The sequence below is a fragment of the Blastomyces dermatitidis genome (assembly GCF_000003525.1).
Source record: "Blastomyces dermatitidis ER-3 genomic scaffold supercont1.9, whole genome shotgun sequence".
Classification (NCBI taxonomy): Eukaryota; Fungi; Ascomycota; class Eurotiomycetes; order Onygenales; family Ajellomycetaceae; genus Blastomyces; species Blastomyces dermatitidis.
Genome location: NW_025544782.1, coordinates 1,554,447 through 1,580,127, shown reverse-complemented (window position 1 = coordinate 1,580,127; position 25,681 = coordinate 1,554,447). Strand labels below are relative to the sequence as shown.

Sequence of the window (25,681 nt, the reverse complement as noted above, 5' to 3'; positions counted from 1 at the left end):
GAACCACTTACGTCAAAAAAGATCTTGTTGCGTTGGTTGATAGAGAGGCATGAAATGCTTCACGATAAAGGATCCATCCCCCTTATTCCCTGAATCCAGTGTACCCACAGCATCACCACCATGGAATCGATCCACTGACGCTCTCTCAATAAAATTCTTCCATTCGTAAAACCCGACCTTGGAGAACCGAAGGTTTGTGAAACAAAAGCTGGAATGCGTCAACAAATCAACTTAAAGCTTCCGCGGATATACATATATATATATATACATATATTTATGTGTCAATAAAAGTCCGCCTGTAGCCAAGCAACTCGCTTTCGGGACGCGTGACGTTCGAAATGTAAAGGCCATGGAATCGCGGCGCATGGCCAATGCTGTAATAAAACGTTCCATCTTGCCCCCGATATCTCAATCAAATCCAACTAGTTCATCGGCTTTTGCAACCGCCCTCTCTATTTTGTGGTATCTGGGCTGTAGATCTTGTGCTGCATCAAATCTATAGTGGATAGACATCGAGATCTAGTCGAGTTTCCCTTTGCGGTTCGTGAAACTGCATATATCTCATGGTATTCTTCCCAGAACCAACTTCAAGCCCGCGACTCGTTTTAGGTGGCATGTAGCAAGCCCTCTATTCCAACTCAATATCAAAATTGGGTTGCATGTCCGACTCTGGATATTGTCCTATTCTTGAATGTCCAGGCAAGCTTCCTGCTTTGTGGAAGTCATGAGAGTACGTACACAGCGCAATCACTTACATTAAAGTATGACAGGGACCAGATCAGTGCTTCCACGTTTTGCTTCCAATGGCAAACAGTCCTCCCTGGGAAGACGGCTGTGCAGTCGATGAAATCCCTTTCCGCCGTCTCTTGTACCGGCATCGCTACCTCCCCATTCCGGGAGGTAATCGACAAAGGGAAAGACGGATGCCTTATCCATCTATGACTTTTTCGATCATTTCCAGATCTTGATAACTCGTACTCTAATTCGAAAACCCCTTAGCAAGCAAGGTAAGAACTTGCATAGGACAAAGCAATCGGATCCTGCCGCAGCGAAATTCGCGCTTCTACTTGTGCACAATATTCTCCATGCATGAAGCTTTTCGCCGTATCGGCTATACGAAACTCCCACAACTTCTGTGTCCATTTGGCATACATACATTGCGATCTGATATCAAACCGCCCAATTTCCTCAATCAATTACAGACCTCTGGATCAAAACCATGGGCTTCGCAGAGGTAAACACAGGGAGGGCACGAGCAACGTCCCCCCTTTCTTCCTTTCAGCAGCACGGCGTAGTATAGCATAACATACTTGTAGCATAACATGACAAAGAATGGCCGTATCCCCCCCACACACACAAAGGAAGAAAGATGTATAACCGGCGCAATCGTGCGCCGTAAACGTGAGCGTATGAATGATCGCGCATAGCATACTTACTGCTCGCGCGATGCCACTCAATGCCATATGACATCATCGATTCATTTAACTATCAATCTTTTATCACAATACTCACATGTGCGGTGTAATAAATATGCATATCCACAGGCACTCACAACTCACAGCATATTCGGTGAAGCCTAGCGTCGTAGCGTCGGAATCAAACGAGTCGGTCGAGTCAAGTTAGGAATCATAGCGGGTCAAGGAGGGAGACGGGAGAAGGAGGAAAGAAGGTTCGGAAAGAAGAGAGACGGGAAGATTTGGAGCGTCATGTAGAAGAAACGCAGCAAAATTTCCCCCAATTATAACTATATCCTTTCTTAATGGTAAAATCAAAATCAGTCTGTATGTATGTGTATAAGACCCGTAGATGGAGTATTTGGCTCAACCCACACCCTAAGAGAAAAGCAAGCACCACCACCACCGACGCAGACACATATAATATGACCAGTCAGGAGAAGAGAGATACTGGAGAATGAAACTATCCGCATAAAACATTTGTCTAAGACGACTAATAATAAGATTTATAACAAGGATAGGAGATATTCCGTTCAGTCAAGTGCCTTAACGAGCATCTTATCAGGTCCAAAGGGGCCAACATGCAAGAACAAATCTATGCAGTCCTTAAGAAGAAAAATAACAGCAGAAAAAAAAAAAAAAAAAAAAAAAAAAAAAAAAAAAAAAAAAAAGAGAGAGAGAAACAGTTGTTGTATTATTACAAGTCTTTTTGAAGTAAAGGAAAGTCAGCCAGCCAAGTCAGCCAGCCAGTCACCTCTTGAGAGAGGGACAAAAAAATTTCAGAGGCCCTCCACAAAATCTCCCACAATTTTCACTTAGAAAATCAAACTGCGTCTCATGAAAAACACAGAGGGGTATTTTTTACTTCTCTTTTGAGCTGAGCTTCAAAGGGCTGGACTGGACAAGGCTGGGCTGCACTAGTTTATGAGATGGAGAGGGGTGGGTGTTTTTCATGAGTTGGCGGGGAAAACGCTAACTGTATTGAGGAAAAAAGGTCTCTATAAAATGTACAAATGGGTGTGTTTTTGGGAGGTCGTCAGGGAAAAGGTATTCTTTTAGGTAAGGATAGGGCGGAGGAGAAGAGGTAGAGGGAGGGGCATTAATCGAGGGCGAGAGCTATGGATTTCTTTATTTGGTCTCGTTTTTCATGTAGCTAAATTGTGTAAAGGGAGTGAGTATTTGATTAGCATTTGTATAAAAGCGGATATAACAAGACATCGGGCCCTAGCAAAAAAAAAAAAAAAAAAAAAAAAAAAAAAAACACCTAAGGGTTGTACAAAAGGAACACGTACGTGATCAGGTCGTTGCGGTCCTTGGCCTTCTTGAGACCACCAAAGGCCATCTTGGTACCGGGAATATACTTCTTGGGGTTTTCGAGGTAGGCGAACTATTTGCCACGAGGCGCGTCAGTTGTGTTCCATACATAAATATATACATATAGATGTAAGCAAAACTAGGGACGAATACATACCAGAGTGTTCTCATCCCATACAACGCCTTTCTGTTTGTTGGCATCGGTGTAGGCGTATCCCTCAACCTGGCCACTCTTGCGGCCAAAAAGTCCGTGCAAGTTGGGACCGATCTTGTTGGCACCACCTTCTTCGAGGGTGTGGCATTGAGCGCAGCGAGTCTACAGTTTATAACACTCCATGTCAGCCGTATTCTACAGATATATAGATGTATAGATGAATGAATAAATTTTTACAAGGGATATGAATCCACGTACCTTGAAGAGACCAGCACCCTTAGCGGCGTCACCTGAACAAGAAGAAAAAGGATATTGATTAGCAGTCTGCAGCAGCTGACGCCCTGCTTGCCGTCTCCTGCGTTCGCGTTCTTCGTTTTCTGCCTCCTGCTCCTCGATTGCGTATGACATCCACACTGCCGCTGTCATTACACTCATGGTTGCTGGTGGTCTGCTTTCTGCGCCTGCTGGAAGGGGAAGGGTGCGGATGGAAAAATTGCTGGCGGATATGCTTGGAGATGTTATGGGGCACAGGAAGGATGTAGTCGTGCAAGACGGAGAGAACAGAAGTGATTGCGCGAGAGGAGAGCTGATTCAAGGAGGGATAAGGCGCGTGGGAAGACATTCCACCAGCACACAAGTGGGTTGTTTTGCTGGTGTGCCGTTGCAGTATGTAGAGAACGTGTGTCTCTGCCTCTTAAGGGCTTTGTAAAGGAGTGCAGGTAAAGCTGTTCAGTGGGTTTATGTTTATGTTTATGTTTTAGGTCTGAGGAGTTCAGGATGTAACGCAGGACAACTGCAACAATGAATGAGGATAAATGGCAGATTTGAGAATGCAGAGATCGAACAACAAACGCCACCAGACAGTGAGACCACCGGCAATATCGTCACCACCACAACCAGAAGCGGCAGGAGGAGAAGACGTCGAACAGGCCGAATTCATTGAAGGAGCTACCGACAAACTCGGGCAGAGGCAAGCGGGATTTGCGAGGAAATAACATACCTGGAGAGAAGCTCATTGTGAATGTGGTGAAAAGAACAGGGTCTATGCTAATAATACACGAAAGGAGATAATGTACAGAGAGAGAGAGAGAGAGAGAGAGAGAGAGAGGGAGGGAGTCCTGATCAATTGGGGGTGATATGGTTGTTGGTATAAGGAGAGAGAAAAAAAAGAGAGAGAGACAGAGAGGAAAAAAGAAGTACGGAAACCCGGGAGTTGAAGATAGATTTTTTTTTTTTCCCGCCCCGTCCCTTTTGGGTGCAAGATTCGACAAGTTCCACCAATTTTGAGGCGCAAACTGGTCGCAGGCTTGGCGATGACGCACTAAACCGCAAACAGGATCCCCAATCGCTTTTCCCCGATCTGTGATTGGTCAGCAGCGCTGATTGGCCAATCAGCTTCCGTGTTATCCGGGTCATCGGGGGATCTCGGAGGTTTAGTCATCTCACCACGTGGATTTCACGTGACATATGCTTGGCGTGCCAAGACGGGTATGGTGGGAAAAGATGACATCAGCGAAATTATCTGCTCCATCGCAAGTTGAGTTGTTGTTGCTTGAAAGAACGGAGTCGATATGATTGATCACGGTCGACTGCCGCTCAAAAGGATATCCAAGTGAGTATCGCCATTTAAGGGAGCAAATACTATACTCATCAGAGTCAAAGTGAGGTCTTGGGGATCTTGTCTGTGAGATATCGAGTGAAAGATAGCCCACTTCAATTCAATATCAATCAATATCTACGAAACCCTCTATTATTCTTTCTTTGCCATCCGCGCACCGATCACTGTTAGTCATCCGAAGGTTATCCATGGTTATGCTGCAGGCGTTTTGATAGGTGCAATATCCATCCTTCGAGAAATTGGTTGTGACATATAGCCAAAGCCAATCCCCCGTTTGATGTTGGTAGTTCTTCCAGCCTCTTTTGATAGAAAACAATATCACCACAGTCCAAGCTACTCAGTAATATCTCTCTCTCTATCTCCATACCCCAACTCCACTGGGAGCTTAAATAAAAAAGAGAGCTATCGTCCGCAGGAACATCCGCAACAATAATAATAATGTTGGACTGGTCTCCGCACCCTTACCTACCCTGGATGGAGGACCACGTGACATCCTCGAAACCCAATTCGAGATCTTCATCGCCAACTTCTTCCTCCTCAACCCAGCAAAAAAGCAAAAATAATACCAAAACCAAAACCACAACCACCACAACCACAACCCTATCCACCACGGCCACCAAATCCCCTCCGTACATCTCGTGCATCACACAATGGCCTCCCAACCTTTGATCCCGCCCTTTCTACTGCCAAGAGGTATCTCAAAACGAACCCTCCTGTTCTTCGCATCCCGCAATGCGCGCCCTCGGCAAGGCTCACTACAAGCACCCCCATCCGGGCTCCGGCTAAAATCTACATCAAAATCAACCAAGCCCTCCGCTGCCCGCGTTCTAGAGAAGCCAGACCGCTTCCGGCCCCCATCCCACCCAGCACGACGAGTGATGAACGCGCGCAGCGCACAGCAGCCGCGCAACTATCCGGGACCCCGTCTCTCCGAGGCGGAGCTGGCAGAGAAGAAGACGAAGCGGTATCCGCACATGTTCCCGCCGGAAGGAACAGTGATGCATAAGTTTCTGACGAGTCGGGGAATTCATGTTTGGATTTCAATGGTGAGTACATACATACATACATACATACATACATACATACATACACATCTATTCCCGCACAAAACAACCTCCACAAGCAAGCACTCATGCTAAATTTTCACAACGCGAAAAAAAAAAAAAAAAAAAAAGTCTGTCCTCCTCTCCCTCGCAACATTCACCTTCTCCACAAATTTCAAACACACCTCGCCCTTCGCGCACCTGCTGCCGCCCTGGTCGCAGCTACTCACACATCCCATCGACACCATCTCGCAGGTGCTGGCGGTCTTGAAGATGCATGCAGATCATCAAACGCTGGAGACGGCGGAGAAGAGGAAGAAGAAGATTGATGATGTGGAGAAGCGGAGGGCGTATAGACAGGCGCATGGGTTGGAGAAGAAGGAGGAAGGGGAGGAGGTGGTGGAGGGAGATGTTGCTACTGCTGCCGCTGCTGATGGGCAGCTTACCGTGGATGGAGTTGATGGCGAGAATGAAGAGGATGGGGTGGTGCGGGAGCGAAGGAGGCCGATTAAGAAGTGGCTGGGTATTTGGTGAGGTGAGGTAATTTGGGTTTTGTGGTTGGATGGGTGGACTAACTGGGCTGTTACGTGGGTCTTGAATAAATCTCATATTTTGTTGCTGGTCCCTGCGGAGGAGAACTGTATATTATTTATCTGATTTTCATATATCTTCGTACGATACCCGTACTTACTGTGGCATGGTATTACATTTAAATGAATGGGACATGTATACATAGAATAGATTTGTCGTCGGATGGACATCTCTGACCTCTAAGCTCCTTATTTTGCATAGTTAATTATACTGTACTCCCATTATTAGATAAATACCTATATCTCAAAAGCCAACTTAACCATTCCATAGAATCCTTTATAGTTCCTATTATCCTACAAGCACGGGGATATACACATAAAATAACTAACGTAGCCAAATCGAATTATTTACATGATTCACCCGATTTCTCCCTCTATTATTTTAATCAACCCGATAACGAGGTACGTACAGTACAATAAATGAATCAGCCAATTGAAAATCTATAAAAAAAAAAAAAAAAAAAAAAAAAAAAAAAAAAAACAACAGGAGAAGTCTGAACACCCCTTAACGCCCGTAAACTAGCCATCCAAGAAACCAAGAGAATTCACCCAACCTCCACCCCCTCCAATCCCTCCATAACCTCCTCTCCAACCCCACCCTTCTTCAGCACCATCTCCACAATCCTCGAAACAACTCCCCTCTTCACCCCGCCCCGCCTCGGCCTCCAAACACCAGCCACATCTTCCCCGGTATCAACCGCTGCCCCCGCCATGGCCACGCTCGTACTCGTCGTCTCATTCTGACCAGCACCACCAGCCGCAAACCCAATCGTCGCTGCGTTTTCTGAATTCGGGATCCCTGGGTTCGTGAGGCGGGAGGGCGGGTCGATAGTGCGGATGGAGAGCAGTTTTAGTGGGTTGCTGGTTGGAGGTCCGTTTTGGTTTTCGGTGGTGGTGGTGGTGGTGGTGGTGGAGGTATCGCGCCCGACGGAGACGGCTAGCACGGCTTCCGCGACGGCAATTTCTTCGCGACTGGGGTCGAAGATTATATTGTCGCCGACGGAGATTACGAGGAGGGTTACCGGGGGCCGGAAGGGGTGGAGGTGTGGTGTTGCCGATGTCGATGTATTTGTTGCTGATGCTGATGCTGCTTTTCTGTGCTGCTGTTGCTTCTGCGGCTGCGACGGGCGTCGCGGGTATAGGTACTCCGCGGCAGCCCAGTCGTCATCGAACATGGGGTCCTCTTCGTCCTTGGAGATGAGGCGGGGTAGCTTTGTGGATAGGAGGGCGAGATGGGTTGTTAGGGAGAGGAGGGGGAGGGGATACGAGAGCGGCGGGGAGAGGAGGAGAATCTATGTAGACGTTAGCATATAAATAAACTATATTGGATGGAACACCACCACAGGACAAGGACGTGGGAAAAAAAAAAAAAAAAAAGGAGAGCAGTAAAGCAAAATCCTCACATCAATATAAATCCTCCAATGCCACCCGCCATTAATAACCAACCGCCCCTTCAACCCTTGCGGCATCCCTTCACCACCCCCAGAGCCATCCGCATCCCCATCACCCTCCCCAGACCCAGAAACCATCAACGCCTCCCTCATCATCTCCGCCAAAAAAACAGGCAGCGCATCATCATCCCTCAACCCAGGAATCTCAATCGACATCTCCACCCACGAACTCTCCCCGCCCCGCCCCCTGCTCTTTCCGCCCGCTTTGCCCTCTCCTTCCCCCTCCCCCACCACATCGCCCCCCTCCCGATCCAAAACCCCCCCAACAACCGTCCTCTCCACCTCCGCCTTCACCCCCACAATCGCCTGCGTCCCGTCCGCAAACCCGATCCGCGCACTCCCATTGGCGCCCGGCAAAATATCCGTCTCGGCCGTCAGCGGGCGGAACTGCGTTGCGGAGCGCCCATCCGTGCGGACGGGGTTGCGCGGGTACGAGAGGGAGGTGTGCAGGTAGGAGAGCTCGGCGGGGGAGAGGGAGGGGATCTGCGCGGTGGAGGAGGAGTAGGTGCTGGTGGCGGTGGCGGTTGCCATTGTCGTCATGCGTGTGTGTGTGTGTAAGTGTGTGAGTATGTGTGTGTGCGGCGGTTATGAGGAAACTGCGCGCCTTGCGCTTTGCGCTATGCGCTGCGGGTGGATGGGTGTGTGTTTTTTCAGTCTGTGGGCGGAAACTTTGTCCCCTGCGCGCGGGACGGAGATATTTAAAATAATTTCTAATGAAACTATAAAAATGTGGTTATTTTTCTCATATAGTCATACAGTTGAATGGGTCTTGTTCTTGATATTAGAGCTGTTTAATGTGTATATCAAAGTAATAGCCCCAAGGTCAATAAAATAGCTGGGCTGTAGATTTTCGTCGAATTGAGTTTGATATTGCGAAGCTTCAGATTTGGAGTTGGAAGAAAGCTCTCTGGTAGCGGAAAATATATTGTTCCGATCTCGATACTTGAACCACGATTCCCTAGGCAAAATAATTATAAGTTGTACATCTGAAAATCTAGCAAGTGATTTGAGCTCAAGGAACTATTTCCATATTTAACAATTTTACACCGTGATCAACAGGGGAGGATGTGACTACTGTAAATGATAATTAAACGTACCCCCACGACACTTCTATAACCAATTAAGTGAGCAGAAATATGGAGAAATGTATATTTGATATTTAAGACATTTATTTCTTGCGTATTCGAACTGTTTATATGAAATTCTATAGGTTTGCTGGAGTGTACTGTACAGAGTGGCCCCCCGGGGGGAGGGAAGAAGGGGAAAAAAAGCGCAAATGAAAATTGAAAAAGTCGGAAACACCGTGTGGGGCAAAAAAAAAAGGGAGAGGAGAAAAGAAAGAAAAGGAGAGAAACGGGAACGCGAAACACACGGAAAGAAAGGGAAGAGATGAAACAGGAGAACTCGAGCCATTTCTGAATCCCTCTAACCTAACCTAACTTCAACTCAAACCCTTCAACACTAATCAACTCCCAATTTATTTCATGTTCGTATGCGTTCTCCCTTTCCTTTCATACCTTGTTATTGACCAGGGGCTGTGACCAGGGGCTGTAAGGTCGATAACTCTGGAGGATGAAGAGTGGTTAACAGAGACATAACGATCATGAGAAGCGTGAAAAGTGAAAATCAGGTTAGACGGTGGTTGGGTTTGGGTAGGTTGAGTATACGAGAGGCAGGTCAATAAGGAGATGGACTAATGGAAGGTCAACCAAATGAAAAGTAGGAAGAAACAGGGTTTGAGTGAGGTTAGGTATGATAGGTTAGGATTAAGAGGCGTTCTATAAAATTGAAACAATAAAATAAAATGAAATAGGTGGAAAAAACATAGCATCCATATAAAATGTGGCAGAGGCGGCGATGCTAAAACAAAGTTAAAACTATAGAATGATTGTACATGTAAGAGGGAAGCGAAAGTATAGAAGAAACAGGTAAAAGAAACTAGATAAAACAAAAGAGAGTTAGGAAAGAGGACTGTGCTAGTACGAGCTATTGGCTCGTAGGCGAGGTTGGGGAGAGGGTACGCATCTGGAGTGATACGAGATGACCTAGCTCAAAAATAAGCAAACAGGGGCCACGCCAAAACGGAGATTTAAGGAATGAGAGGAACAACGAAAGAGAGAAAAAAAAACATAGGAGACATCGCGTCTTGCGCGGTCGGGTGGGTTATATATGTGAATATATGAAGCGCGTATAAAGAGGAAAGGAGGGAAAGAAGAGTTAAAAAGGGAAAGAAAAGAAAAGAAAAGATATCGAAGCAAGAAGAGTATTTGTGGTTGTGGGTATTAGAACAAGTACTAGGGTACGTAAAAACAAAATGTAAATGACGTATAAAAAGAATAAATAATAATAAATGCGAAGTCAAAAACAACAAGGCCAGGGTAAAAGTCTCTAATAAAAATATGGCCGGGGGGGTATGAAGTAAGAAAAGGGAAAGCACAGTAAATGATAATAAATTTAAGAAACCCAGCAAAACTCATGGCCGTTTGAGTAAGCAAAAGAAATGGTAGTGCAAATCAGTTGAGTCCCAGTCCAGTAAGAAAGGAAAGATGAGTAAAAAAAAGCCTTAATCCGCCAAAGTGATATCAAGTTGCAATAAGAGCAATAGAGAGCAAATGCTGCTGGTAATAATGTTGAGAGGAGTGGCTGGCGTCGCCTGGTAGAAAAAGGGAAAATTAAAAGGAAATATATGATAAGGCCCTTGGCCTGACGCCAAACCGGAATCACAGTATAAGGCTAAAGCAAAGGAGAGGCGAAGAAATTTATAGCAGAAATTTTAACCCGCAGAGAAGGAGGAATGGCGAAGAAATGAATGGAACCTTGTGGTGTTTGGGAGAGAAGCCGAGAGCGTAGCCGCAATAGCAGAAAAAATTTTAAAAAATAATTAAAGCCATTTATCATCCAGATGAAGGAAAGAAAAACGAAACATTCGTCGGTGAGAGAAATTTACCGGAAAGTAGATCCTGTGGCGGCAAAGATACTTTCTGCGGCAGATTCAGCCCACTGGTGTTCATCGTACGGAGGGGTGGGCCATTGGCGTGTCGAATCGTTGTGCTTGTTGGTGTTGATATCTGGCTTGTTCATTCTCAGTGGCTTCGACGGCGTCAGCGTTTCCGGTCTGAAGAACGCTCCATCACACTTGGCAGAGGGCGAAGGGGTCGGGTACGGATTCGATACAGGGCTGCTAGGATTGATTGCACGGATCGATTGGTAATTTCCCTTCTGGAAGATCTCATCGCGGGTCATATCGTCCATGGTTACTGATCGCTGACCAAGGTGTCTGGCAGCCTTGGTGGTGGAATGGAGAACCTCGTGAAGTAGTTCGTCTTCCTCCTCGGGTGTCTCATATCGATTAACCGGGTGGGTAGAGAGTTGAAGCGCTCGCCGTGTCCGGCTGGAAATCGGACCTGAAGTTGGGTTAGACGTATAATTCTCCGCAGTACGTACATACTGTCCTTGTGGCATCGACTGTCGGTTTGATGGGGTATTATTGGTAGAAGTGGTCGGTGAGGCAAGGTGGGTGGGCAGGCTGGGTGATGAAATATCCAGGCTATATCGCACATTTTGTAGGGCCTTATCCAACTCCGCGAAATCAGCACCAGGCTTTTGGTCCGCAAGATTCACCGAATCTAGGGCCATCGAGGATCGATTTGACCAGGGCACGCATCCAGCATTGGCCTCGACATCGTCGGGGTGGTTGTTATTGTTGTTATTCGACGTTCCTTGGTTCCGGCCAGATAGTCTGCGCGCGCGTTTTCGAAGGTGAGAAAAGAAACTTTCTTTCGTAGCACTCGCGGGGGTTGGTAAGCCCCCGCCGTTAAGTGCTCTCTCTGCTTCTTGCCGATGGATATCTGAGTAATGGTTACCGTTCGAGTTCACAGACAGCTGTCGACCAATCTTCTTGTTGGAATTTTTGCTGTTGTCGACATGATTTGCAGTAGCTCCATCGTTGGCGTGGGATATCCTGGAGTTAGCCTGTGCGGTAACAGCATTAGATAAGGGGGATACTGGACGAATGGATGGAAGAATTGGCATGGGTGCGCCATTTGTCCACGTAGCACGTTTGCTTGCAGCCGGCTTAGGTTTAGTGGCCTGCACGTCCGGAGCAGCATTATGGGGCACCACTGGGACTCTATGGCCTTCGTCCTCCTCAAGCACAGGTGCAGGGCTGTCCCGTCCAATCAACGATCTTCGGAACCAGGACGCTTTCGCCGACAGAGCAGGAGAATCGTTGGCATCCCGTGCACCTGACTTGAAGCTCCGGTCAGATTGTTTCCGGCCAAGCAGGCGGGAGGATTTTGGGCGAAGTGGGTCAATTGCGTCAACGAAGTACTCGTGGTTCAAAGCCTGAGATGATGTTGGTCGGCTCTTGGGATCCCACATCAGGCACCAAGTCACAAAATTGCTAAACGCGATTGGCCAGTGTGGAGGCTGGAGAATGCTCTCCATGGAATGGGGTGCCATCTAAACGTGCAATTAGTAAATCTGAGACTCCCAAATAATCAAAACAATTCATTGATTCAAGTAGATATGGTTTTCTGCATTACCTTTGGGAATGAAAAACCCAATTTTTGAGCTAGTCTGGCGCCCTCTCTCCATTCCCCGCCACCAACCTTATTCCCTGACTTACTATACCAGTTACCGGGGCTCCCCATGATCTCACAAACACGCCAAACTTGATCGACTTCATTCCGACCGGGGAAGAGAGGTTTCAAAGTAGCGATTTCCACTGCCATTGCTCCAACAGCCCACATATCCACTGGGGCAGAGTATTCACCTGCCCGCAACAGGACTTCTGGCGCACGATACCATCGCGTCGAAACATACGTCGTGTACGGGACTGACGAATGAGTTTCGCGGGCGAGTCCGAAATCAGCAATTTTCACAGTGAAAGTCGATGGTGTTGACGGAGGAGTAAATCGGCTGAACGCAGATGAGTCACCAGAACCAGTACTCGAAACCAATATGTTCTCGGGCTTGATATCTCGATGAAAGAAGTTATGCGCGTGGATATGATCCAATCCGGACAGAATTTGGAATAATATGCTCTTCACGGTCTTTGAATCGAGACATTTCTGCTCCCGGGCCTTCATCAATTGATAAAGATTCCCATCCATATACTCCATGCATATATGTAATTTCTTGCTCATGGGATCGAGGAAAATGTCGAGAGCAGGGACGAGATGGGGGTGATGTGGAAGGGTTCGTAGGAAGATGACTTCTCGCAACTCTAGACATGACGAAAAGGATTCGAAGGTCTTCTTCATCGTCTTGATCGCGATCTACCATTGTAGTAAAACAAACTAAGTCAGATCGATTCAATTTTCCCGGGGTGCAGGTAGAATTATCAACTAAGTTATGCAGAAAAAACGAAAGGTGGATATCGCTCACCATTGTCCCCCTCCTCGCGACGTGGGACCCAGCCGTCCGCGTTCTAGCGAGCACGACGCTCCCAAAGCTTCCATCCCCAATCTCCTTCATCACCTCAAACTTTTCTTCGAGCGTAGCGGTTCCCATATTGGAGTTCCGGTACGATTGATCATAGGTAACTGTCATTTTGTGTGTGTATATGTTTGGTTTTCTGCCCGCAGATATATTATGGATAGATAGGTTTTTTTCAAATTGGCGAACCCTGTTCCTCCATACGCGACGAGGGGCAAGTAAGATTAGTATATAGAGCCCATGAAGTAGTAAAGCTGGAGTTAAAACACGTCCAGCTAGGAAAAGGAGGGGGCGGGCGACGACCGATAAAACCATACCTTCAAAGGCACGCTCCCTGAAACCCAGACGCAACAGCACCCTCCCTTTTCAAAGCTGTTTGTAAAATGCAACGTATGTATGTGTATGTGCGGCGGGTTGTTGAGAGCGATTAATAATGATAAAAATAAATTAATAATGGAAAGGGTACGATGTAAGCATTCTTGAGGGTGATTGCAGTGCGGTATAAAGTGGAAGCTGAGGCGGATACACAGATCCTTGATCCCACAGGCCAAGCAAACGGTAACTTTTCTTTTTTTCCTCTTTCAACGACGGAGGGGGTAAACGAGTGACTGTGATGATTGGGGAGAGGACGGGTAGGAGAGGCAAGATGAGACCATGTTCTCCCAACCGGAACGCGAGGGTAGGGTAGACGGTAGGATGGCTGCAGGAACCTAAGGTATGTAGGGATGAGGCAGGTGGGGAGGGGGGTTTATTACGGGTAGATAGATGAAAAGAGAGAATCAAGAACGCAGAAGAGGAACAGTGAGGAGGAGGAAGAGACGCGGGAGAGAATGCAGGAGGACTGAAAGGGGTGGATTGGGGGAGGGAGAGAGAGAGAGAGAGTGGAAGAGAGAGGAACAGAGAGAGGTGGAGAGGGAAGAAGAGTCAAGGAGAGGGAGGAGGAAGAGATGAAATGATGAGGTGAGATGGGATGGGGTGAAATAATGAGGTCGGCCAGTGGTTGGGCACGAAAGGGAGGAAGACAAACCACACCACCACACCACACCATGCTGCTGCTTCTTCTCCTTCGTCTTCTTCGTCTTCTTCTTCTCCTCTCTCTCTCTCTCTCTCTCTGACCAGAGCGACGGGAGCGGATCCGCTGGAATGGGCAAGCCGCTAAATGAAAGGAGCGGCCACTGGCTTCCTCTAGCGGGTTCCTCTCTAGCTTCTCTGGCTGTTCTTCTTGGGCTTGGGAAGTCAGTCTGGTCTTGCTGCTGCTGCTGCTGCTGCTGGGGATTATGGATTATTATTTCTCGCTGCTCTGCGACAACACCAGCCCCTGGAAACGTGACAAGCTCGCTCCCAACGACGGGGGCTGCCGGTCCGGTGGTGGAGATCAGACTATCGATGCCCTTGTCTCCAACAAGGCTCCAACAAGGACTAACTCCGGCAAGTTACAACGAGTTACAAGAGCTCCCACCGAGAGGCGGCCCCAGTAAACCAACCGCGTACTGAGGCTTGTTACTAGGCTTGTTTTTTTTTTTTTTTCGAGTCCCTAGGTACCCTGCTCGCCCGCTAAGCTGATACGCGATCATTCAAAGTTAATAATAATAATAATAATATAATTCAAGGTACGGACCGTACGGGACAGCGCGTCGTCCAAAGAGCGACATGTTCGTCGCAGGCTGGTGTTGGCGTTGTCAATGCGTATCATCCGTGCCAAATGCACTGTTGAAATGTTTTCGCTTTTTTTTTCCCAGACAAAAGAACAATGGACGCCAGCCAGATGGACATTACAGAGCATGGCTAGTATTGGTATTACCAGTTACTGCACACGATGCATATTTTATTATTCTTTCCATTGCTATGTTGGTTTCTCCGGATATTAACCTATTTATTATCTATTATCAGCGGCCTGTCAGCGCGACCTTGTCGATTATCTGACAGGGCCAATTTTATTATTTCTGATGATTTGCAGGGGAGGCGTTGGTCCAGCATAGGGCCTGCCCGTTTTCCTGAGCCAAATCCCCCCGTTCGATCTTCAAGTAATCCGTAATGGGAGGGAGGGATGTTTTTGGCTTCCTGGCCCAAAGAACCTCCCAGGAACACAAGGTCCCAGGCGAGACTGTTCTGTCGCATTTCGTTTAACTAACCCATGCCAATCCCCTTCCCCTGCCCTACCTAGATGACTTAGCTCTTAACCACGAGGAAGAAAAGAAGAAAAAAGGAAGAAAAATCAGGTTTTGATGCAGGGTGGGTGGTGCGCACAACACACAAGTTTCACCTGTCAGAGCTGGATCTGATACATGGTGTCTTTTTTTTGGTTGTTGTTGTTGTTGTTGTTTATTGTTATTGTTTATTATTATTATTATGATTGAGTTTGGCAAAATTGGAAGCTCGTGCCTGAAAGTTACCTCTTTTGTATCAACTCTTTTGTATCAACCGTGGTTCACCTTACCCCACGCAACCAGATGACACAAACTCGAACCATGCCGCTTGAGGCGTGGAGCGTGAAGAGAATAATGAAGGTGAGGAAAAGACAAGAGAGAGAGAGAGAGTTGACTGACGAAGTTTTGAGCCTGAATCGAAGCTGGAGAACTTTTTCAGGCACGTCTGCGTTATGAACTTAATTAATAATAATAATAATAATTGTCTTGTCCTTGTCGTCCTTGTTCACTGATTCGCTGGCCGGACGGTAACTTTCCGTAAGAAAACGCGTGTTGTGGTCCCAGCCAGGGCACCTCTTGGGTACACGGTATGTACCCGTATTCGATTGCCAATGTAATCCGTATTTTTTTTTTACAACCCGCCAAGCGGATTGTTCGTAGCAGCTCTTTTTTTAATTTTATTCATTCATTGATTCTTCAAAGGGGCACACAAGCTGCAGGGGAGAGGGGAAGAGACATATATAAATCCGTTTGGACTCGACAGCACGAGCAGCTTGCCGAAAAAGAAAAAAGATCGCGATCAGTCAACCACCCCCCCCACCCTCAAAAGAAGAGGCCTTGGAAGGTGATAGATATATCATCAAGGGCTAATGCGCGCCATGTATCTCAATGTATGTACTCCGTACCGTACCTCAATTCTCCATTATTCCGTTCGAGGCTTGTGTGCCTGCCCTGCGATCCTCTTTTGCTCGATGCGAGTAACCTTGCAAAAAAAAACGGCTCCACGCGTTCGTTTTTCAAGGGCGTACCACCTTCAACCTGCCATCGTATCATCTCAGTACAGTACGGTACTATACATGTATGTACGGAGTACATACATGTATCTGGGCTGCACACATAATAAGAGCCAACACACCCCGAGAAAAACATGAGTAGGAAACAGCCTTGTTGCCTGAACTTGCACTGCACTGCTTTCCTCTGTCATGATTGATAAAAAATAAAAAATAATCATGAAATAACTCAAGCCACATCATAAAAATTATAATAATAATACGCGCCTTCGCGTCGCAGTGTGGGCTTGTAAACGGCTGATGTGATTTGTGTTTCAGTCTGGTAATTTTCTTAGTAGCTTGGCGAACTCCGTGTTAATAAAGTAAACACACCACCAGTCTAAGAGTCATTGCCTAGAGCTTTTGAATTGACAAAAGAAAAAAGAAAAACACATCAATTTTCATCAGAAAAAGCAGAAAAAAATTAGTTATATTTATAATTCTGTAATTAATTATTTAAATTATTTAATTTTTAAAAATCTATAATTTTATTTTCTATTTAAAATTTTAATTCACTTTTTACTTTGAAGCTTTTATTAATAATAAATAAAGTAAAAAGTTGAAATTAATAATTATATTTTTAGTAAATTTTCTGAAGAAAATTTCTTAGATTTTATTTTTATATAGTGAAATTTTTTTATATATTTATTAAAATTTTATATTATATTTAAACTAATTAATAAGTTATAAATTTTAATTTATTTAATATTATATCTATCATTGAAAAAATATAAAAATTATTTATTTTATTTTATTTAATTTGATATAAAATTAGTATTTTTTAAAAAATAAAACTTATTTTAATACTATTTTTTAAAAGTTGAAAAAATAAAGATTTTTGATAATACTTAAATAATATTTGAAGTTTTTTTAAACTGATTTAAAAAAATATTACATTATAAATACTGATTCTATTTAATAAATGTGATTATGACTAGATAGTAGTCTCACTGACACAATATGAGATCCATCAGATATTTTAGTCCTCTCACATGATATAGAGGCATTTGCTGAATGCAATACACACTACAGAGTAGCACCATTTTTTTTCTTTTTCTCTCTGGCGTGGTCAGTGACAATCCAATCAGCCAATCAAACCTTTGCGTGTTTTGCACCCTTGTTTTAATCTTCTGCGAAAAATAACATTTTGTCAGCTTTGTGCAGCTTGTGGCCTTGCTGCACTGCAATGCAAGGTGATCCTGACTATCATGCTTTGTGGTATCCAGAACGCTATCACCGGGTTGGCGGGGATAAACTTTGGCATTTTCTCCCCTCATTTTCATTGTTTTCAATTTCGACTGCTTCGTGCATCCTGCTCTGCAGACATAAAAAGTGCAAACATTATTGCCAATACAATGAAGCATCCTTGAGAGCAGTTAGCACAAGGCTCGTGAAGAAAACAGGGTCCCCTCTCCTCTCGGAAATGCCACGAGCCCGAACTTTTAGTGCCGCGGCCACCGGGTTGCGACCCAGTCTCATTTCCATTTTTGCAGGCTCGGGTTTTGCTTGGGGCTTGGTCCTGAGCCCATTTCATTAGCTCGCCCCCCTTGCTAGATGTGACTAAGTGGATCCATGCTTGGCCAACGGTAACATGGATTCGATACAAGTCCGGCTACTGTTGATATATTTGAGCAATCAGAGATGTGAGACAGAAGCAGAATGACGGAATGGGATAATGGATGGACAAGAGCGCTCAAATAATAATTATGAAAACCTCGCTATCGTCCCCGTAACAAAGTCCTAGCAACACGTTTTATCGGTATGAGGATGAGTGAGTGGCCATTCATTGCAAACCGCTTCTCTCGATCCCTAAAGTCTCGAGTTTGTTGCAGGGAAAAAACATGGGTCTGTTCCCGAACAAACAGACCCGTGCCGGATGTGGTCGAATACTAATAATTATTTAGGACGATCATACTCTGTAGCGTTCACAGGAAAGCCATGCCTGCAAAAGCAGCCTGTTCCCCAAAACCCAGAACTTGATGGAGTTCATTCACATTTAGACTCTCACGAGAGCTCGACTATTTTTTATCGACGGGTGCTGGCGTGGACGATCGAGTGGAGTGCACTTGGGAGGGGACAAAAATCCTTTCGGAAACGTAAGGAATCCGTAATCTCAAAAATCAAATCATAGGATGGGAAGCCGCGGCGAGGAGCAAAGAAAAAGCAAACAAAACATCGAGAGCTCTTGCTCTTTGTCTCATCCGGCTGGCTGGGACCCGTTCGAGGAGGCTGCTTCCCAAAATTCTTCAAGGCCCTCTCTCAGGCTCTCTTGTGACGATAATAATAATGGCGCTCGTTAGGAACGCTCATGGACTGCACGTGAAGCCATTCAGAGCATCCTCGGACTTGATGGTCCGACTCTTTGTGCTGAATTCTATCACTGTTGTCCCCCTCTTGGTGGATTATCGCGCATTAATACTGAGCAACCGCCGCTGACTTTTTCTTTCCCATTCTTTTTCCGTATTCTTACTCCCATGATAAGACTGCGCATATCCTGGGCCAAATCCACAATAGTAAGACCGACCGCTTTCCGCTTTTTCTCGAAGGCCCCTAGAACAAATTAACACAGCCCCTCACACTGGGTCTTCGAGCCATCAGGAAGCAAGGATACGATTGCCTGGTACCTGGGAACTAGCGCCTCATATGGAGCACGCCGTCATTTTATTTGTTTCAACAAGGATTGCCGCAGTCCATCAGGGGAATAAATTGGAGGCCGCAAGAGGGGCGGAGTTTTGCCTGTAGGCTGTTGGCTCAAGCGGCACTCATTATTGTTTGCTTCAGATAATCGCCATGGTGACAGAGAAAGGCCCCAGCCTTTCCCTCCGAAACTATCACGGTATAATAGTAATGGGGCAAACTTTTTTTCTGTTCACCTATTTTACCATGGAACTTTCTCCTCTCTTCAAGTGCCTACAGGCGTTGACATCCGCGCGATGCCCAATTTTCCATGTCCAGTGGTGCCGGCTGGGGTTTGGGGAATGCTCTCCGGATTGGGCAAAGTGCCCGTTCGCTCGCTAAATATCGCTTACCGCTCTCCCGCGCGGCAAGAGCCATCAGCGGCCCGCGGCGGAAACTCCCGAACCCAAAAATGAACAAGCATTACCATGGATGGATGGATGACACCCCTGTTGAATGAGTAGGACTAGGGATCATACATCTTCGGTGGCAACTTTCAGATCATGATACTCCTTTGTGAACTAAATTGCAGTATTTCCACTTTTTCTTTTCCTTTTCCTTTTTTTTTTTTTTTTTTTTTTTTTTTTTTTTTTTTGGAATTTTGGTGTCAGCCGAACCGGTACTTATATTCATAGTGGCCATCTCGTCAGTGTTGAGTAAGACCCAGTCGAAGAGCATGGTGGTACACCATCAAGAATATCCACCCCAAGCCATGTGGTCATCTAAAGAGTTGGGGGATCAAGATCTGAAACGTAATCCCAATTACGAACACAAAGTGTTCAAAAAAACGGTGGTGAGCCAGTTGGACATGATGATACGTTCTGCTTTTAAGGTATTCTAATTTTATTTTCTGCTTTAGGGTTATTCTCGGGTTATTAGGATCGTTTTTTCATTGCAAATTGATACTCTGAAAGGATACGAGGGCTTCAGCAGACAGCGTCCGTGTCCCGAAACCTGCCAATATAATTAAGATGAAGGGAGTGACTGTGGGGAGCTTCATCCAAACATCCTACGCCAGTTTAACAACCATTTGTTTATATTTTCTTCCATGTACATACATACAAGGTCAGACCCTTGATATTGCAGCTCCTAAAAACGTTATGAGGGCTAATAGGGTACACTTCTGGTTCCCCGTGGCGCTGCGTCCTCATTGTGTTGACCGCGACTCCCAAGTGAGATGCGTGGTGATCCTAATAGTACTCTAAGTTTTCAAGCGGCAAATAAACTTCGCTTATCCATCCATTCTCGTGATTAACCGACAGGAGATGCATACATCTTGAGTTTGACTTTAAAACCACAGCTAGGGGCTGGCCAAAGAATGTAGAATACAAGACAGGAATAAACCCTCCAAGGCCGTGAGAGGCAGAAACATTAAAGTCATATCCTGACATTGCTACAATTGGTGTCTCATCATCATCAACAACAAGATTCCCCACTCTTCGTTCCTATTTTCGACACGCCATCGGCAAAACCTTGTTATCCATCCCATCCCGCAAATCACACAATATTAAATTTAATCGTAACGGTCGAAGTCATGGACACTTCCTCGGGACGGAATATCAACTGTTGCTCTTGCCTCTCCATCGGGCGCATCATCTTTCTCGAGCGCATCACGCTCGCCGTACTCGTCGACGGTAATCCATAACTGGTATCCGAAATTTCATAAGGCTCCACGTCTTGATACCCAAACGCCTTAGCATAATCTCTCGCCTTCGTCCGTGCATCATGTGCCGCACTAATTCTGCACTCTGAAATCAATGACGCTATCGTTGCGTCCGTCAACATCCATCGTGTACTCGTTATGCTAACGTTTGGCATCACGCTGAGTGTCGTGGCGACGGCTCCAAGCTTATCGAAATCTCGGAATGTGGCAGAGAACGAAGTGCTTGCCTCGAACATAGTCTTTTGTTCGTCGCGATCGGTGTAAGATTTAGTGTTAAGGGTGCCCATGGTCCAGTGAGTGATCGCCGCGTCCGGAGTGGCTTCGCCAGAGGCAAGTCTGGGAATGTATGTCTCAAGGAACTCCTGGACGGTATTCGCCGTTTGGATCACATTATTGGACACAGCCGTTTTATTCCCGTCCTTCTGTGAGACCCTGAAACAGACAACGGCGCGCTCTGGGTCTCGATTTATCTCCGAGTGGCCGACAGCAGAAATGCTGATGGATTTGGCCATTTTGCGGGCTTGAGTAAAGAGGCAGTCTGCGCGAGAATTTGTTGATTTCGCCTACAATTTCTCGAACTTACTGAATTAAGTAGAAAATGGGGAGTTGTTCATGACAGGTTGCTACAAAGACAGTTTTCTACAAAGAATGAGAGAACCAAGACGAAGTGCGGGGTTATACTGGTGGAGAATCCTTGCTGCAGCCTGGCCACTGATGCCATTTCCTTTCCGCACTCAACGTGGAAATGTAATGGCTTGTCCGTTCACGAGGCGGGCATTGATGTATCTTAGATGTGGATATTGGAAGCGCGACGAAAAAAAATTTCTCCAGTCCTAGCCGCATGGCTGGCTCAGAGCCATCAGCCAATGGGTATACCTTGCGACGCGGTAAGGCATGTTTGACTGGTTCCCGACGAGATGAGTCTCCTGGAGCGAGTTGATGCCATAGGGCAAAGTGCCTCTGTTTTGCCATGCTAATTTGCTAAATCTGAGGTGGGCAAAGGGACAAGATCGACCCGAAGGGGAATGACAGCTGAATTAAACCTGGCTTCAAAGCTGTTCAGATTCTCCTTTGACTTACTTGCCAACTCCTGGAGCAATAATCCGCGCCTTTGCAGTTCAGTCATTTCATCCGTCATCCGTCATCTGTCATCCGTCATCTGTCATCCTTGACGTTCCATAAAGACCCCTGCGGCATTTGGCGATGATATTTCCATATTATCCCGCAGGATTTTTGAAGTCCATGTACATGGATGTATATTCTTTGAACAATAACCTGCACTATACCAATGACAATTGTCAGCTATCCTTCAAATAATTATTTTATGCATCCCCATTCTCCCGTTGAGCGGTGAGTTTTGCGCGGCGATGTCCATTCTCGTGCTGGCAGCCTTCTCGCAAGATGACAAGAGTGATTTTAACCGTGGCGTGAAAACCACATTACACACAGCTGGTTTGGTCCAAGCAAGCCTATATTTCCACCACCAATATCTAATATCTCTTGAAATAATAAAACCCATCTCTATCTTCCCATAAAATGGTTCATTTTCACACTGCCATCCATCTATACCCTCTCTGATACAGCTTTCAACTTCAGTTGCGATTGTTAACCAGCTCTCAGACCTGTGGGTATGGTATACCAGCAGGTAATAGCGGGCCTTGCTGTTGCCCAAGGGATATTTTCTGGTAATTTTAGGCTGTGTCTGTCTACCGTCATTTGTCTCTCATTCAAGGTACGCAGTATCCCACCTCAAGTAGAGCACAATGATGTTCATTGTTCCTATAGGGGGAGAAAGCAGATTGCCGGGAAGGGGAACCTCAGTCCTTTCTGTGGAAGAGAGGCATATCTCGGCTAGATGCACAAGACTGCCATCCTGGTAAAATGTTGCCTTTTGAGGAATAAATGTTATGCTGTGAGGGCCTTTTGATTGATGCCAATAGATGATTGCATGTTTTTTAAAAAGGGAAATAAATCCCCTGAGCTGAGCTTGAAGGAGGGCTTCTATCACTCACCTACTACATCTTTAGGACAAAAGCACTCAAGAACACCACAGCACACTCTTCCACTTGCATATTCACTCAATTGTTGTGAGGTGCTACAGGTGAATTAGCTTAAGCCTCAAAATTTGCTGCTTTCCCTTCCTTTCTCCTTGGTCTTCATCCACCTTTCCAAACTTCCATCCACATCAATCAAACCTATCACAGCCAAGCTCAAGAATCATGGCTCCAAAAGGGGGCTTCGACTACGTTACCTACAACCGGCGGTAAGATCCCAGATTGCTTTGTGTATGACTAGGGAAGAAATGCTAAGCCGTTGATAGACTCGCGTCTGTCAAGGTTCCTGACAAGTAAGAGGCATTCCACTACAGATTCCAACCTTACTAGGGGGTCAATAGGTGTCTTTTCTCACATGCAAATAGAATAAAATGCAAGGTGTGCAAGAAAATCCGCGGGCAGTCAGCCTTTTCCAAACGTCAGCTCGAAGAGCTTTGCAAGGGGATGCTCAAGACTGGCTGCAATGGCATCACTGGGCAAAACTATGCTGGCTGTATGACTTGCATATCTGGCCAAGTATTCGAACTCACCTGCAGCTTCTGTGGCAAGACCATGGCTTTGGAGTACTTTAGCAAGAATCAACGCCATGATCCGGATAATGCGGTAAGCTGGCTGTTCCAACCTCCCTTCCCCTCCCCCCCTTTTCCCCTCTGTTTTATGTATCTCTACTGGTCTAGTTCTGATAAGACGGCCTCTTTAGAGATGCAAAAATTGCGTCCAGGAGCACTTAGAAAGGGATCCCGTCTCTGAAGACCTCAGGGAAACGATCGAGGACGGAACTTCTACTATCTTTAGCCAGAGCCAGAGGGGCGACTTCTCCATCCCATCGTCTAACGGCCATTGTATCGCGCAAAACCCATACTGGCAGGAAGGTTCCGTCGCCCAAAGCTCTAATCTCGAAAATCCGAACGACTTCGATAGCGATGAGGACGCGTTCTCCGTTGATGGCGGCACTGGGGGCGGAGGAGTCTGGCTTGAGCAGCCGAGGAGACGCCCGTTGACCGAAACCTCCTATGAAGGGGCGGGTACCAGATTCACTGCCTTCGATCCCCAGGGAAATCCTCATGTCCGCATTGTTGACGCGCCATCCGTAGCCCCAACCATGCATAGCAGATTGGAGGGTGTTGTAGTAGCGAGTAGGGCGGGTAGTAACCCAGCTACAGCGAGGGTCAGAGGCAGTCGAGGTGGTTTTGCGAAAGTTCCCGTATGTTGAACTTACCATTTTTTTTTTTTTTTATACCGGCTGGTTATTTATTTCCCGCTTGCTGCAACCATGCTCTCCTTTTGCCTCCTAGCCTTCCCTAATATGTTGTATATCTGTGATAGGGTGCTCGTTTTCCGAAGAGTGAGGCTCCGACTATGCGCTGCCCTCAGCCAATTGCGGCCACTATCGAATCTGACGACGATGACGAGGAGGACGAGGACCTACAGAATTACATGTAGGGGGCTTTCTACCAGTTTCAACTGATCAACTGACACATCTGCGCTTCACATCTTCTCCTACGGATCGCACACTCCCTGCCTGAAGGGAAATACCAGCAAGAAAACTGAAAAGTAAGGAAGAGGAGAAAAGTAAGAGAAGAAGGGATATAAACCAAAAAAATAAAAATAAAAAATAAAAAAATCGAACATTAGCAGTTGTTTCTTGCATCTGTTTACATCAAATATTATATTTCTCCCTCAAGAGCAGGAGAGACACCAAGCCACTCGGATGATAGCAATGATCAAACTACCTTGATAGCATCGGTCCATGTTCTAATTTCATCCATTTTCTAAAGCAAAGATAGTTTTGTTTCCTTAAATGGAATATGTTTACTGGTTCACTCGAACGTCCAACGTAAACACTTTTTGTATTGTGGCATGCAAAAAACAGAATTTTCCCAGCACCCCCTGAAAATTAGTAGCAAACCACCACAAAAAAATCAAAATATCCACATTTCTCTAGAATCATTCAATTATCATCCAAATACATTTCTTACCTTTTATCATCAATATGCCACCTCCACTCAGTGATTTCACCACTAACAAGATTTTGCGTTGATGTAACATGACGGAACCGAAGCGGTAGCTAAGCGGCGGTGTCACACAGGAGGATGGTATCCAGTGAGAAGCTGTATGAGTAGGCTTGACTATCTTGCTTGAATAGTGAGCTTGTAGACTACAAGGTTATTGCAAGGATCTCATAGATACTTAGTATGCTAAGAAGATTGTATGAGAATAGCAGTAACTTCTGTATATTCAAAAAGGAAAATGAATTACTGACTCTTTTGATGAAGAGCTAGCATCTAGCTATCTCTCTATATTAAAGAAAAACCAACTTTTCCGTGCAAAAAACGCTGTAACGTGACATCACGTGACATCACGTGCACCCCATCAAAATGTTGGGCGGAAGCCGCCTAGCGGTCGCCCTAGCGAACGTGGTACGTGACGTAGTGTATATAGATTAGCTAGTTCCTACACGAATACAATGGATTAACCATCTCACAGGTTATGGCCTGGATAGCATGTTTTTAAGAGAATTACACATTTTTCATTAAAAATGCTGCATTAGCAAGTGAATGAGTTCATTGATGATTTGAGAATCATTTTTTTTTTTTTCTTTTCAAAAGAATACAATATTACTGTATATTAAGAGAATTTGTTTTAACTCATGTTAGCAGAATAAACATTGGCTTAAAAACAGTAGTATGTGACCTTTTGAAGAATTAAGAGCTATCTTACCCCTTATTTCATCTCTCTTTGAAGGTCTCAATAAGTGAACTGTCTTCAACACCTCTATCAGAGTGTAAAAGAACACTCAGATCACATTCAAAAGTCTCAGAATTCAACTCAGAATTCAACTCAGTTGAAGAAGAAGAACATACACAATATGATTTAGCAGAAGAAGATAATATCATGAAGATTTCAAGTGAAAGTGAACATACTGATAAATAATCAGAATGTAAAGCTTCTGAGGTCACTGATAACTCAGATAAAACACTCTGCTCTACAATATTTACAATGTCTATCTTCAGTGTTAATGACACTAT

General features: G+C 45.6%; 7 protein-coding genes across 7 annotated transcripts; 3 read left to right on the top strand and 4 right to left on the bottom strand.

Moving 5' to 3' along the window:
* Nucleotides 1–248: 248 nt before the first annotated feature.
* Nucleotides 249–4,948, bottom strand: BDCG_07633 (cytochrome c). Its single transcript, XM_045423416.1, has 5 exons — nt 3,923–4,948; nt 3,181–3,212; nt 2,926–3,084; nt 2,747–2,841; nt 249–2,607 (listed from the first exon to the last, which is right to left on the bottom strand). The coding sequence occupies exons 1-5, from the start codon at nt 3,936–3,938 to the stop codon at nt 2,583–2,585; spliced, it is 327 nt and encodes a 108-aa protein (XP_045278821.1). The 5' UTR covers nt 3,939–4,948; the 3' UTR covers nt 249–2,582.
* On the top strand, nt 4,469–6,664 carry BDCG_07632 (uncharacterized protein). The gene is made up of 2 exons (XM_045423415.1): nt 4,469–5,586; nt 5,716–6,664. Exons 1-2 carry the CDS (start codon nt 5,191–5,193, stop codon nt 6,115–6,117), a joined length of 798 nt encoding a protein of 265 aa, XP_045278820.1. The 5' UTR covers nt 4,469–5,190; the 3' UTR covers nt 6,118–6,664.
* BDCG_07631 (3' exoribonuclease) lies at nt 6,354–8,477 on the bottom strand. The gene is made up of 2 exons (XM_045423414.1): nt 7,577–8,477; nt 6,354–7,465 (listed from the first exon to the last, which is right to left on the bottom strand). Exons 1-2 carry the CDS (start codon nt 8,162–8,164, stop codon nt 6,719–6,721), a joined length of 1,335 nt encoding a protein of 444 aa, XP_045278819.1. The 5' UTR covers nt 8,165–8,477; the 3' UTR covers nt 6,354–6,718.
* A 282-nt stretch (nt 8,478–8,759) lies between these two features.
* Nucleotides 8,760–15,358, bottom strand: BDCG_07630 (CMGC/RCK/MAK protein kinase). Its single transcript, XM_045423413.1, has 4 exons — nt 13,381–15,358; nt 13,013–13,253; nt 12,169–12,903; nt 8,760–12,085 (listed from the first exon to the last, which is right to left on the bottom strand). Exons 2-4 carry the CDS (start codon nt 13,175–13,177, stop codon nt 10,568–10,570), a joined length of 2,418 nt encoding a protein of 805 aa, XP_045278818.1. The 5' UTR covers nt 13,178–13,253; nt 13,381–15,358; the 3' UTR covers nt 8,760–10,567.
* A 3,187-nt stretch (nt 15,359–18,545) lies between these two features.
* BDCG_07628 (uncharacterized protein) lies at nt 18,546–18,890 on the top strand (the record flags this gene model as incomplete). The annotated part of the gene is made up of 1 exon (XM_045423412.1): nt 18,546–18,890. The coding sequence occupies one exon, from the start codon at nt 18,546–18,548 to the stop codon at nt 18,693–18,695; it is 150 nt and encodes a 49-aa protein (XP_045278817.1). The 3' UTR covers nt 18,696–18,890.
* Nucleotides 18,891–19,924: 1,034 nt separating this feature from the next.
* BDCG_07627 (uncharacterized protein) lies at nt 19,925–21,385 on the bottom strand. The gene has a single exon (XM_045423411.1). The coding sequence runs from the start codon at nt 21,108–21,110 to the stop codon at nt 20,433–20,435; it is 678 nt and encodes a 225-aa protein (XP_045278816.1). The 5' UTR covers nt 21,111–21,385; the 3' UTR covers nt 19,925–20,432.
* On the top strand, nt 21,370–24,485 carry BDCG_07626 (uncharacterized protein). The gene is made up of 5 exons (XM_045423410.1): nt 21,370–22,861; nt 22,919–22,945; nt 23,018–23,255; nt 23,353–23,856; nt 23,979–24,485. The coding sequence occupies exons 1-5, from the start codon at nt 22,818–22,820 to the stop codon at nt 24,093–24,095; spliced, it is 930 nt and encodes a 309-aa protein (XP_045278815.1). The 5' UTR covers nt 21,370–22,817; the 3' UTR covers nt 24,096–24,485.
* The last annotated feature ends 1,196 nt before the right edge of the window (nt 24,486–25,681 follow it).

What these genes read in the sequence shown, in the direction of transcription:
- BDCG_07626 (XM_045423410.1), top strand. Translation starts at nt 22,818, where the DNA reads ATGGCTCCAAAAGGGGGCTTCGACTACGTTACCTACAACCGGCG. An exon ending in TCTGTCAAGGTTCCTGACAA is followed by an intron (nt 22,946 to 23,017) that starts GTAAGAGGCATT and finishes ACATGCAAATAG; the next exon opens with AATAAAATGCAAGGTGTGCA. An exon ending in GTGGTTTTGCGAAAGTTCCC is followed by an intron (nt 23,857 to 23,978) that starts GTATGTTGAACT and finishes TATCTGTGATAG; the next exon opens with GGTGCTCGTTTTCCGAAGAG.
- BDCG_07627 (XM_045423411.1), bottom strand. Translation starts at nt 21,110, where the DNA reads ATGGCCAAATCCATCAGCATTTCTGCTGTCGGCCACTCGGAGATAAAT.
- BDCG_07632 (XM_045423415.1), top strand. Translation starts at nt 5,191, where the DNA reads ATGGCCTCCCAACCTTTGATCCCGCCCTTTCTACTGCCAAGAGGTATC. An exon ending in TTCATGTTTGGATTTCAATG is followed by an intron (nt 5,587 to 5,715) that starts GTGAGTACATAC and finishes AAAAAAAAAAAG; the next exon opens with TCTGTCCTCCTCTCCCTCGC.
- BDCG_07630 (XM_045423413.1), bottom strand. Translation starts at nt 13,177, where the DNA reads ATGACAGTTACCTATGATCAATCGTACCGGAACTCCAATATGGGAACC. An exon ending in TCGCGAGGAGGGGGACAATG is followed by an intron (nt 12,904 to 13,012) that starts GTGAGCGATATC and finishes CTACAATGGTAG; the next exon opens with ATCGCGATCAAGACGATGAA. An exon ending in TGGGTTTTTCATTCCCAAAG is followed by an intron (nt 12,086 to 12,168) that starts GTAATGCAGAAA and finishes TTGCACGTTTAG; the next exon opens with ATGGCACCCCATTCCATGGA.
- BDCG_07633 (XM_045423416.1), bottom strand. An exon ending in AGGGTGCTGGTCTCTTCAAG is followed by an intron (nt 3,085 to 3,180) that starts GTACGTGGATTC and finishes TATAAACTGTAG; the next exon opens with ACTCGCTGCGCTCAATGCCA. An exon ending in GACCGCAACGACCTGATCAC is followed by an intron (nt 2,608 to 2,746) that starts GTACGTGTTCCT and finishes TACACAATTTAG; the next exon opens with CTACATGAAAAACGAGACCA.
- BDCG_07631 (XM_045423414.1), bottom strand. Translation starts at nt 8,164, where the DNA reads ATGACGACAATGGCAACCGCCACCGCCACCAGCACCTACTCCTCCTCC. An exon ending in ATTGGAGGATTTATATTGAT is followed by an intron (nt 7,466 to 7,576) that starts GTGAGGATTTTG and finishes ACGTCTACATAG; the next exon opens with ATTCTCCTCCTCTCCCCGCC.